Genomic DNA, 12,570 nt, shown 5'->3' on the forward strand with positions numbered 1-12,570 from the left:
ACCGCACTGCAATCACTCTGATATTCTTCCAGAGGGAGAGGTACCATTTACTAAACCTTTCATTTCTGCAGCTGCTTGGTTTTCTCTGGAAGAAGCTTCACATACAAGAACCCTCATGCTACCCTGTGGAATCTAATAATCAGTGAAATGGCACAAACACAGCAAAAAGTAGACTTAACTAAGAATGAAAGTCAGCTATTATGCAAGCTACCATAAGAATACCACTTTTTTTTTTTTTTTCCTGGCAAGTGGCAAACCTACTCTTCCACCAGCCAGCAGAACTCCAGAGAACAGGATGGTCTGGCAGTCACTTCCCGATGAGAAGGTGGCTATGTGCTCCATTAATAAATGTCACTTCTTCGGTGACTCTCTGGCAAGTGGCCCTTATAAAATGAAAAATGCCACTTTCAGCACACATAATCACATTCATAAACTACACAAACCAGCAATGCTTTCAGCACAATACTTGGAGTATTGTCAAGAGAAGAAAGGCAGGAAAAGGAAAAGACGACCCTGCACACCAGCGCTGCCACAGGCACGGCTCCATGCAGAGCACCAGCCTCGGGATGCAGCCTCACCTCCAGCTCGGGAATGCTGTGTGCCGGCTCCAGCAAACACGGCACCAGCAAGGCTGTCAGGACAGGGCTGCAAGAGGGCAAAAAGGTACGAGCTCGCTCAGCAGCCACAACGGTGAAGTGAGACCTCGTGCCAAGACTCGGCAGTCAGATCCCTTTCGCACCCAGCTGCTCCATCTTCGTGCCCGGGCAGGGAGCACCGGGAAGCAGGGGGAAGCTGAGGGTACGAGGCTCACCTGTGGAATGAGCCACTTCCCACGAAAAAGAGCCCCAGCCCCTAGCAGGAAATAGACAGAGCTGGTTAAGATTTTTCTGTAAAATAAAGGCTAGATCAAAACAAATAAAGATAGCAGAGGAACAAGTGACACAGAAGGGTTCAATTTAGCCTTAAGATGATGGGTAAAAAGGCGGTATTGATGTCAGAAATGCCAACACAACATTTTTGTTGCCAGGTCAAACAGGCAAGCAGGTGCTAAATGGGGTTATTTAGAAACTGGGACCAAAGCACGAGCAGATAGTCGATGTGTTAGATGCATTTCTTTTCTCCACCTCACAATAAAAACCACATCAGAAGCAACCACGACCACCACCATATTTAAAAGTTAAAAGACAAAGGCCTGAAAGTGATCGCTAGCATAATCCCACAGCATCCTTACATCAGGGATGAATTTGTCCCAGTGTCTTGAAAAACTTTTTGATGTTTCTCAGCTTTTAAACCTAACATAGCTGTAGCAGAGTACAGTATGCAAGACTGACAAAGGCAAATTCTCCTGCATTGTAACAAACCATAGGCCAGGAAGAATGGCTCAATCACAAGCAGTCCTACAGTACGCAGCCAAGGAGGGGCATGACAGCATCCCTGCCTGTGCACAGAGACGGTCCCTTGGGGGCTAGTGGTCTTTCAGTCTGTGCTCTTAAAAGTGCTGCCATTCTGTGGGAGGCAAAATAATGTCATCAATTTGGTCACTGATCAACAGTTACTAAGACTTCCCAGCAAACAAAACCAGAATAAATAAAAACTAAGAGCTTCACAAAGAGAAAAATATTGATTCTTTTTTTCCCCCCCACACTCATGTAATCTTCTAACCTCCTTCCCAGAGCAGGCAGGGGAGGAGGCGAAGCAGAGTGCCCACAAAGCTTCAATGCATGCCTAGCTCACTGTCCTGAAACCCTTTTCAGCTTGCAAGTCTTGAATAATTAAATGCTGTTTCTTCCACCCTTTTTTCCCCAGGTATGCATGACACACTGCTGCAGAAGGTTTACTTTTACCTGAGCAATGGGCATCCCTCCCCCTGCAGAGGGCCTGAGCCCACACAACACTTTTCCCCCTCCACTGATCAATGTGACACTACAGTCAATGCTTAGTAGAAACCTCTAATTTATAAGACTACCTCAGACACGAGGAAATGGTGCTTTGGCTCCTCCTGGGTCTACTGAGTTTGTTATGGAGCAATAAAAAGACGTTCAACCACTCACGACCCAGAATCTGACTCAATCTTCAACACCTGATAAAGCTGAATATTAGGCGCTTTGCTTGGCTTAAGCCTGTCTCTCTTTTGGGATCCATGTCACAGCTGCCAAAAATCTGACTGTGAAACCCACCATACATTAGAAATGCAAACAAGGCACTGCATTCATGACCCTCACTGCGTCAGACCCTCACTGCGTCAGACTGTACAGAAAGTGTTCATTGGACACAATACAGAGATATTATTACATGAAATTTAATTGATAAGAGAATCCAAATAAAAGAATATCTCTTATTCCAACGAAACTAAATCAGTGAGAGCTTTATAAATTTTTGAAGCGTAAAGTGGCTTATACAAGGTCAGCTCTGAAAAATATTTAGAAACATGGTCCTTGTTTTGTTTTCTCATTTGGAGAATACATGGGAGTGATCTCAGACATTAGATACGAGATTCTTCTGGACAAAAGACTATGAAGTGCCCACTGGAGAAGAAGCAGAGCCTGACCATAAACCAGACTAGCAGCTTGTGACAAGTTTCAGGACCCAGCTCTGCTATGAGTTGGTATTTATGGTATGCATTGGTATTTATAAGGAGAATCATATCCTCATTTGTCACTTCAGTGGAGATGGATACAACACTTTCCCAACTCTTTCCACCAGTTTAACAGTTTCAGGGGTAACTTTGTTTGCACTTGGAAGGCCAAGACGCTGGGAAGCCTGGAAGCATGGGGAAGGCTCTAGTTACCAACAAACCAGGCACGCAGTGGCAGCTCCCCCACAAACCTGTGCTGTGCCTGCCGCATCGCTCATTCCTAGTTCTGAGGTGGTGTTCCAGCAGGGAGCAGCAAGCCAGCACGCTGCTGCCAGGACTCAGGTTCTTACTGCCCTCACTCTCCCTACCAGGTAACACTGACTTCGTGCTCCTGCAGGCCATGCATCTTCCAGGTTATCCTGAGCAAACCCCTCCGGCCCACAGCCACACGCTCTGCACGCTTGCAAGCCTTCCAGTTGCCTAATGCCACACAGAAAAGCCTGGCCAACTCCAGCCTGACCCTTCATTTAGTGGAACCCAGACAAGAAAACCTCACCATAACGAGCACACGGTTTAAAGAAACTACCCCTGAAAATAACGTTCCTACAGATGGGAAACTGCCCATATTCTGGTCATGGGATTTTCACCCTTCTCCGTCCTTGTATCTGTACTCCACATCTTCCTCCCCCCTCCCTTCCCTACAGCATAAGTTGCTTTCTAACACTACACAGATTTTTGCTCCAATGCACTGCACGATCTAACTAATTCGCACTTCATTGCTCTGCACACCTCATCTTTTGCATGTGAAAACAGCAGTCTTTCTCCATCTCTCCACTTGTTGCCTATTTCTTCCTCCTCCTCCACCATCCCCCACCTCCTGTACCTTCTCAGCAAAACTCTACTAGGGAAGCTGCAGCGAAAAAGCTCACATTACCAGGACTCCATTGCTTTTACAAAATTTACTAGCATGCTGTGAAGCCTCATAAATAATTCAAGAGAGACAACCTTTGTCAGGTAAATGAACGTGCCTTTTGCAATCCGTCACTCTGGGTTTTCTATCACAGTGAAACACACGCTTACTGTAGGCACAACCCATATTGATTCATGAATTCCCTAAGTGTCGTACAGGACAGGGTAGCAGAACAGTTCTGGCATCAGCAGGACTGAAGGAAATCCAAAGTCTGCCCGGGACTTCCACAGATTTGTAACAGATCTCCACTGGTGGAACAGCAGCTCCAGCCTGGTCCACGGAGAGAGCAGCATCATTCCCACACTCAGTGGGCAAAGAAAGAAGGACCATGGCCAAGGGGCAGGAGACTCATTCTTATTAAAGGTCTCCTTTTCACTGCAAGAATTTTGGGGATTTTTGACACAAATCAGAGCTAAAAATCATGCTGCATGCTCTACTTCTAGGGTTTAACTCCACACACTTCAGTGGTGTTACTGCACAATGGCACTTGGCTCATTAGAAATATGCAAACTCTACTTCTGTTTTGGCAACTGCGTCCAAGGCTTTATCATCATCAGAGCTATTGCACTAAATGGTTTATATCCCTATTTAGCACCCAATCTGATTGCTATCAGCAATTACCTCCTCTGGAGCTCTCAGCCTCCACTAGAAGCGAGGGAGGCGCCTGATCCCGGTCCCCCTGGAAGGCAGCCTCAGGTGGCCCTGCACAGCACCCCCTGCGCTGTCCCCACCAGCCTGGGAAGCAGCTTACGGGGAGGCGGCAGGGCAGCCTCATCACAGGCAGGAGGAACGGCCTTGGGCAGAGTTAATTAATATATACAGAAACCACAGAGCATGCACCTTTGTTTGGCCTGACTGCCATTCAGATCCATGTGTCTCTTGCCCTGCTGCCCTTTCACCCCTCACAGGCTGGTCTGGCTAAACGTCCAGATCGCTCACTCGTCAGTCAATGCGAGAAACACTTCGGTTCACAGCGGAAGAATTAATCCTCTGGTCTGGGTAAACACTTTTTAGTTCTTATGATGTTTATAACCAAAAGATAATGGCCAAGACAGAATGACAAGGGTCGTAGGACAACTGTCAAAGTTATGACAAAAATCCACGTCTGTTCTCTGAAAGATCAAATGGTTCAGCCCAAAGGAACCCATGCCAATAGCTTATTGATACAAACCAACGCCCCGGTAACAACAGTTTGTACAACCCCATTCCCCATGCAACCCAGCAATAATAAACTTGAGGATGCAGGCGAGATTACAGGAACAGCTCTAAAACAACAAAATACTACCAACAGCCCAAAAAGGAAAAAATAACGTTGCTAACAAAACACATTTTGCTTACTAGAGGGTCCTGGAAAAGGAAATATCAAAACATTCAGATACTGTCCTTTCTTGCTGAATATTACACTCAAGTATTTTGCTTGGTAAAGACTTTTTCCCTTATTTCATCCCACTTTAAGTAATTCATTGGCTGAAAAAAGCATTGTCTAAATTGTACGGTTTGTGCACATGTACAATATTATAGCGTGCAGATTCCCCAGCACTTAGGCCCTCAAGAGCCTTTCTGATGGCTTTTGAAGCTGAACACCAGGAAGCTCACTCAGGGATAAATTTTCAGGTTTCCATTTAGACCCTATGCAACCACCTTCAGCTTTTAAGGGGCTGTTGCACACACGTATACAACAGACACAAAACTACTTTACAGCGAAGCACCTGAACTACGCCCGTTAAACACCAAGTATGACCCCATTTCTACCCTCAGGTCTATGTGCAGGAGCCTTATTGAATCCAGTGGGAACCCACACACAATCTCTCAAGAGAATTTAAATTAACAATTTTTCAATGTATGCAATTGAAAAAAAAATTGAGCTCCTGAAACCACAAACTTGAAGGGGATCACTGCAGGCAGGGTATGGTGCTGGGGTATCACAAGGACAGGCAAGAAAGCAGTAATGCCCTGCTCTGCAATGCCTGCCCCTTCCCCACGTGAGACCTGTGCAGAAGCACTCAGGAACAGTAACAGGAATGGAGAAAGAAAAATTTAAATGCCAAGGAAATACTGCAAATTGTTTTTAAAAACATTTGTTCCTCTCCCTGGGACTGTTCTTTTACCTCTGGGCAGTTGAGCGTGCCTCTGTGCACCCCAAAGTGGATTCTGCCACTGATGGGCAGCCCACATGGGGCTGTCGCAGAGACACTGGGTGTCTGTGCCCCCACTAGGTACAAGCTCTCAGGCTGCTCAGCCCTCAGAGATGGAGCGACATTACCTGTCAGGCACTCACTGGGGTAGACTGTTCTCCCAAGGAGCCGCTTCTGCTCAGCCGAGCGTAGCAGAAGACAAGCAGGGCCATGTCCCCACTTCTCTGCTCCTTTCCAGACAAGTTCCCTTTCCAAGCATCACAACCACAACTGGAAGAGATTTTGTGACTGCATAGCTGGTGGGCAGTAGAACAAGAGAAGGAGCTTCCTCTATGGCATCCTGCAAACCCTAAAGCATCCAGTCCTAACGGAGTTAGTTATTTCAAGCCCTGCCAGCCCAGATCTGCCATCACTACCAGTATCATTAACCTCATTTGGGCTGAAATGACACAAGTACAAATCAAAACCTGCTACAAGGAAGCTATTAATTTGGCAGAGGCAGCCTGAAGCCCACCTTCCAGTGGTGACGGGCACCTATTAGGCCTTATTGCTCCCGGCAGGAACCTTCACTGCTCACTATCCAACAGGAACACCAGTAACACTGCCAGCTGGCTGCCCAAAACTACTGTCTGCATCTGACAAGCATTACACCTCACACTGGAGAGGCAGGACCAGACTCTGGTTCCCAGGCTGGTCCCTTCCCCTGCAGACATCCCTTTCTCTGCTGGCTGACTGGTCAGATATGCCCTGCAGAGCAGCAGCAAAGCCAAGCCTCACCAGCAGACACACAGCAATTCTGCGCACACCTGCTTCCTCACAAGAAGCAAATGGATCGCCACCCTCTAGCAGATGGCAATTTTCTTTCAAGTCCAAGTGACAAAAAGCCTTTCTGCAAAGTGAGGAGGGGGTTTGTTCTGCTCCCAGGCGGCGGTGCTGCCAGCCACATTCTCCAGCACTCACGTGCGTACAACCCCCACTAATGGGAGACAACAGCAATACAGGTGCTGGACTCTCCTGACTGACCAGGCTTTCAATCACCTAACGCCAAATCTCCCAGAAATTCAAGCAGAGGTTGTTACCACGCTGCCACTGGAATCCCTCTGTGTACTATTTAAAAGAAAAATTAACTGCAACCAACAGTGTTTCCTTCCACAGGCATTAATCCCGTTGACCACACAGATGCACATTCTTGTACGTGATCATACCAAAAAGGAGCTTTGTCAGTCAGTGGATATCACCTAACGTGCCCGCCCCAATGGGTTTGTTCCAATCTGGGATTTTGCTTTTTAAATCTCAATGAGAAATTCCCCTTTGGACAACTGGCTGAGCCGAGCCTTCCTTAGCTCAGCATAAGATGATTAAAACCATGCTACCCGGGAGGAGAGAGATAATGTGGAACAACAGTGATTTATCAGGGACAGAACCAAGAATCAACACACAGAATCACTGACGATAATGAATACAATTGTAACCCAATTTTTTTTTTTACTTAAAAAAAAAAGTTCTTTATTTTCTTCTACTCCTGCCCTTAGGCAAAATATCCTAATCATTCAGTCTGCTGCCTTTTAGAATGAAACAGTTCTGGGGCTGCGTAAAAAAAAAAAAAAACAACCAAAAAAACCACACACCAAAATAAACAGCCTCATTTTTGAGAGTCCTGTAGCAAAGATGACTTAAGTGATTTACAGAGAAAGCCTCCAAAGACAAACAAGGTTTCTAATCAATGCTCTGAATCATTCACATTGTCCAAAGTAGGAGAAAATTGGCTCGTAACAGGAAGAATTCAGCAGCCCATCTCTTCAGCACAACTCAGCTTCTGACCAGACAAACCTTCCAAAAAGATTTAAGTTATATCCAGTGTCTTTAAAAACAAGATGGGTGCGAAGAGGTAACTACTTAGGGGTTGGGGGAACAGTCAATTAAGGAGCATTGTTCAAGCCTTGGTGCCAGCTACCTACCCTTGTATTCTCTACTCCCATTAAATATTTCCTTCCCAAGAAACAATCACGGCAGCCCTAGGGCAGAGCTCACAAGGCATTTCAGCCCACGTTACAGCATTAACCTAGTGCCCAGCAATTGTGCATCATCATCAAATATCCATCCGTGACTCATCTCTAGGTTCACAAAACAGGTCGTAAGGGGAATGAAACGAGCAAGAAGATACCGGGTTAGGCTGAGGTCTTACATCCCTTCTGTGTCTCTTCTCCAGATGCAGCAAGACAGCATTACTTCCCACCAGAGGCACATCCAGAACTGGTGGCCTTTTCAGGACCATTCCTTTGTATTTGCACAAAATTATGAATCTTTGCCACTGGGTTTGGTTTTTACTCATCTTGCCTCCTCTCTCAGTACAGGATCAGGCCCACCCTGATAAGACAGCACAAAGCTAACGAAATCTATCCTAGTAAGCTCCACCAAATTATCTGGAATAAAACTGCTTTGGCTGAAAAGCTGGTGAGCTGGTGCAGATTGTTAGAACAACATAGATAATAATGAGCCCGGGTGAGGGAAGACCAATGCATTATTTACAAATTATACACTTCTCTTAAGTACATCTCTCCTGGTATGGGAACCTTCTTATAAAACTTTCTGCAGTTAGAAAGAAAAGACATTCTGACTTGCAGACCGGTACCCAGAAGAGATTTATTCTTTAACACGACTCTGCACTCTGAACTTAAGAGGAGAAAGCAACAACTTACAATCCCTGAAAAGCTGCTGAAATATCAAAAGCATCCCAGAAACTTTATCTGTGCTTCACCACATACATAATTCCCTTCGCTTCTATAGGGATTCTCATGGAAGTAAAGATTATTCATGCGAGAGCAACGCTGGATCAGGCCATAAGGCTGTGGTACTTGGACGAGAACGGGCACATTCCCTTTCCTCTCCTCCCCCTGTAGGCAGACATTTCTCAGGGTCTTATTCTGAAGAATTTTCCCTTATTTACGTGACAGCAAGAAAAGGGAACCTGTCGGCTCCCAGAGAGTCAAAGATATTCAGAAATACGGCCGCACGATCCAAAAGAATCCAGAAAGAATCTGCCTGGATGGGAGCTATTTCTGAATAAACAAGGAGTGCAAACAGCCGTGCCTTCAGCAAAGCCAGATGCTAACACGGTAAGCTAGAGCTCTCCCAAATAAACAACACTGCTTCTTCTGCCAATAAGCCGCCTTGTCTGAAGGCCTGACTACATGCCTGTAGAAATGTACTTGGAGATCAAAGCCATAAATCTAAAAGGCTTTCAAAAATACTTCCTATGACATTATATATATATATATAAAACATGTATTTCTGCTCTTAAGCAGATCAAAAATGACAAGAAAATCGTGACATAAAGCAGTGCACATCCACTGGGGCAGCACAAAGTTAAGGGCAGCACTGCTATTATTAACTCCGTGTCATTGAAATCTTTCCCCCACCTTCAGAAACGCAGGCTGTAAGGACACGGTGTCAGCCTTTACTTTGAACCGTCTGGAATTTTTTTCAGTTTTGTGTCAACAAACCTCAGCATTTCATAACGGAGATGACAGTGTCTTAAAATACATCTCGGCAAGATCTCACACGGACGCGTGGAGGGGGAACAGAGCTTCGGGGTTATCATGGCATGTGAGACAGCCCGATGCGTTAGCAAATATTCCCAAGCATTAACTTCCAAAACGCTCGCTTTCTTCCCCCCCAAAAATCTATTTATATGCTTTCCTGCAGCGGCTCCCTGGCCCCCCGCCCCCTCACTCAAAGAACCGCTTTCCGACTTTGGCTACACCGCGGCCGATTCCTGTCGGTCCAGGGGGAGGGAGAGGAAGGACCCCAGCTCCGATCGCCTGTGGAACTATCCATCTCGGATTAGTTGATGCTCAAACTCCGCTGCGTACGGCCGGCTGTGGGTATCGTATTGTGTGCTTGAAACGGGGGCGGGGGAGAAAAGTCCTCTTTCGCCTCTGATCCCCCCCCGCCACCTCCGCGCTCCCGCAGCCGCCCCGCACACCGGCCCCGCCGGGAAGTTTGTGCTTTCCAGCAACTTTGGGTCCGCTCCTCGCCGCGCCACTGCGGCGGCCGGAGGGAGCGGGCGGAGACCGCCGCGCCCGCTCGCATCCAGCACGGCCCGGCCCGGCCGCGGGAAACGGCAGCGCCCGCCACCGCCACCGCCGCCGCTCCCCCGCAGGCCCCGGGGCGGCCCCGCGATGCGCCACCACGCCGGGCCGGGCCGAGCCGCGGGGACCCCGGCCGGGGCGGCGGCACTTACGTGTGCTGCTGCGGGAAGCTGTAGCCGTGGACGGCGGGGGCGGCGAGGAGCAGCAGCAGGGCCAGGTGGCCGCAGAGGGCCGGGGCGACGGGCGCCGCGCTGCCGGTCGGAGCCGCCATCGCCATGTTTCCATTAACGGCGCGGCGGGGAAGGGGCAGAGGCGGCGCGGCGGGGAAGGGGCAGAGGCGGCGCGGCGGGGCGGGTCCCCCAGCCGCCACTCGTGCGACGAGCGCGGCAGTCCTCGGCAGGGGGGCAACGCCGCGCCGGCTGCGGGCACCGAGCGGCTGCGGGCACCGAGCGGCGGCCGCTCACCCGCTGCCTCTCCGCGGCGCCCGGCACTGAGCGCCCGCTAACCGCTACTTTCCCTCAAATAGGCAGGCAGGCAGCGGCCCGGCCCGGCCCGGCTCCTCCCCGCCCGCCCCCCGCCCGCCGGCCCCCCGCGCCGCTCCGGCCCCGCCGCCCCGCGCATGCGCCCCGCCCCGCGCCCCTCGCGCTGCCCCGCCGCCCCCGGCCCCGCGCGCCCGGCTGCGGGCGGGCACCGAGCACGCGACCGCCCCCCCTCCCCCTCCCCCCCCCCGGGGTCTGTCCCCAGGCCCCGCCGGCGGGGGTGGGGGCGGGGGGGGCGAACGCCGCCACCTCCCGGGGCCGTGCGGCGGCTAGCGCCTCCGGGCCGGCCATCGCAGGTCCTGGGGGCTCCGCCGCATCCCGGCGGGTGCTGCCCCGCGGAGCGCTCCCCGCCTGGCTACCGGCGGTGGGCCCGGCTGCGGGGCCGGAGCGGCCGGGGGCTCCGCTGGGCTACAGGGCAGTACCGGCAGCCGGGGGTTGGGAGGGGGGGGCGTTAAACCCACGCTGTGACTTGGGGGAGCGGTCCTGAGTGGGACACGAGGGCAGGCTACAAACTGAAAATAACGGAATTAATAAACACAGCCCCAATTCACTGGGCTTTCTCAGCCAGGCTTTGGAAGGCCTGGGTTTTGCAGCGCTGGCTTCAGGGTATCTGCAGTGCAATTTCATCTTCCCAAAATCCGAACCCGCGCTGCTCAGCCTCCTTGCAGTTGCCCACGGGCACAGGCAGGGGCAGGGGCTGGGGCACCGGCCGCGTGCTCTCCCGTTCCATCGCTGGGCAGCCCAAACGAGGCTGCCGTGGCCAGGCGCTGCTTTGCCCTCGCTGGCCTCGGGGACGGTGCGATGCTGGTGAGGCTGCCGGCCGCCAGGCACACCTCTGGAGGAACAGCCGCGCGCACTGTGCGTCAAAGAGCCCAAGGTCCCCTGGTCCTGCCCACAGAGCCAGCGAGGCACAGCAGCAGGACAGGAGCTCCTGGCAGCCTGGACCCTGGTGCTGAGGTTCAAAAGCCTTGGGAAGGGAGGGGGACTTCGATGGAGGGAGGCTGCTCCTCTGAAGGACTCTGTGGCTTGGCTTGCAGGAGGCGTTTTCTTCTGCCAATGGAGGGAATTGCTTCCATCCTTTGCTTCTGATGGGAAAAAAAAACGTTTTGGAGTGACACAGACCCAGACTGATTCCCGGGAGCACTGTGAGCGCTGCCCAAACTTATGTCGTCACATCCAGACATGCCACAGTTTTCCTGCAGTGAGGAGCTCTGGGATATAAATGGAAGCAACAAGGACTGGATGCACTGGCTCCAGGTCAAGGTGTTTGCAGAGAGAATTCTTTTTCTAATCGGGTAAAGAAACACTATTGTTTTCCCAATTCATGCTGGAAGTCAGCAGTAAAACTCACATTTGGATCCAGAAAACTGGACTTGCAAAAACATCAGACCTGATGTGTTCAACACAGAGATGGATGGAGTAACTTAATACTTCAATAAAACATTGAGAAATACATCATTATTCCCTCTCTAGTTCCTGCTCCATGGGCAGACTATGACTGTCCTTCACACACTCTCCAGGACATGGTCTGGTTTCACACCCTGTATTTCAGCTGCACCTACTGCACATAGTTTAAGCCAGGTTTGCGTGGGCTATTACAGTCAAAATCACAGCTGCTGACCTGTCATACAGAAGTTCCCAATTTACAACCTCCAAGTGTGTTTCAGCACTGGTAAGTGGATAATCTCTAGCGTACACATGGGAAACAGAGCGACAACAGGATAAACAGCTTGTCCATTCCTGGCAGAGTCAGAAGCAGACAGTAAACACTCTTCAATGTGTAGAATTTGGCTTTCCAAACTCTTGAAAGACAAACTCTGTTGCCTGTTACATCCATGCTTTCTTTCCCAGGGGACCTGGGTTAGCATCTAACAGATAAAATTTAACTCGAGATATGGGCCCACAGGGTCCAGATTTCAGGTTGCTGCTCTAACAGGCTATCCAGGCTGTACGAAGCAACATTGCAGTTCAGATATCCTTTACAATACAGGATTTTTCTGCATTATGCAATCTGATCCTCCGCCCTGTAAGAAAAGCCTGGGACACAAATGTGTATTGCCATGGCTATCAGCTGCTTTTCCAAGTGCTTGGCATCCAGCAGCTGGCTGCTCTACAATTGCAAATGCATTGCATGTATTCAGCAGCCCCAATGCTGGATGCTCCAGCCTGTCTGCTTGAACTGTGTGTGTGTACAGAGCAACTCGCCATCGCAGGCACGGGTAACCCAACACATTCAGGATGGCATAGGTGATTTGTTTCT

At 50.1% G+C, this 12,570-nt stretch overlaps 1 protein-coding gene across 3 annotated transcripts in view; it reads right to left on the minus strand.

Annotated features, from left to right (window-relative positions):
- CACNA2D2 (calcium voltage-gated channel auxiliary subunit alpha2delta 2) overlaps window positions 1–10,230 on the minus strand; it is a 223,499-nt gene extending 213,269 nt beyond the window's left edge. For 2 of the 3 annotated variants that reach the window (XM_037384694.1, XM_037384696.1), the window contains exon 1: window positions 9,924–10,095. In XM_037384694.1, the coding sequence (XP_037240591.1) occupies window positions 9,924–10,048 (125 nt within the window). In that variant the 5' untranslated portion in view covers window positions 10,049–10,095. Of the gene's footprint in view, window positions 1–9,923 lie in introns of all 3 variants that reach the window. The other variant, XM_037384697.1, reaches the window with a different exon arrangement.
- Between the last annotated feature and the right edge of the window lie 2,340 nt (window positions 10,231–12,570).

The sequence above is a fragment of the Falco rusticolus genome, chromosome 4 (assembly GCF_015220075.1).
Source record: "Falco rusticolus isolate bFalRus1 chromosome 4, bFalRus1.pri, whole genome shotgun sequence".
In the NCBI taxonomy this organism is placed as follows: domain Eukaryota; kingdom Metazoa; phylum Chordata; class Aves; order Falconiformes; family Falconidae; genus Falco; species Falco rusticolus.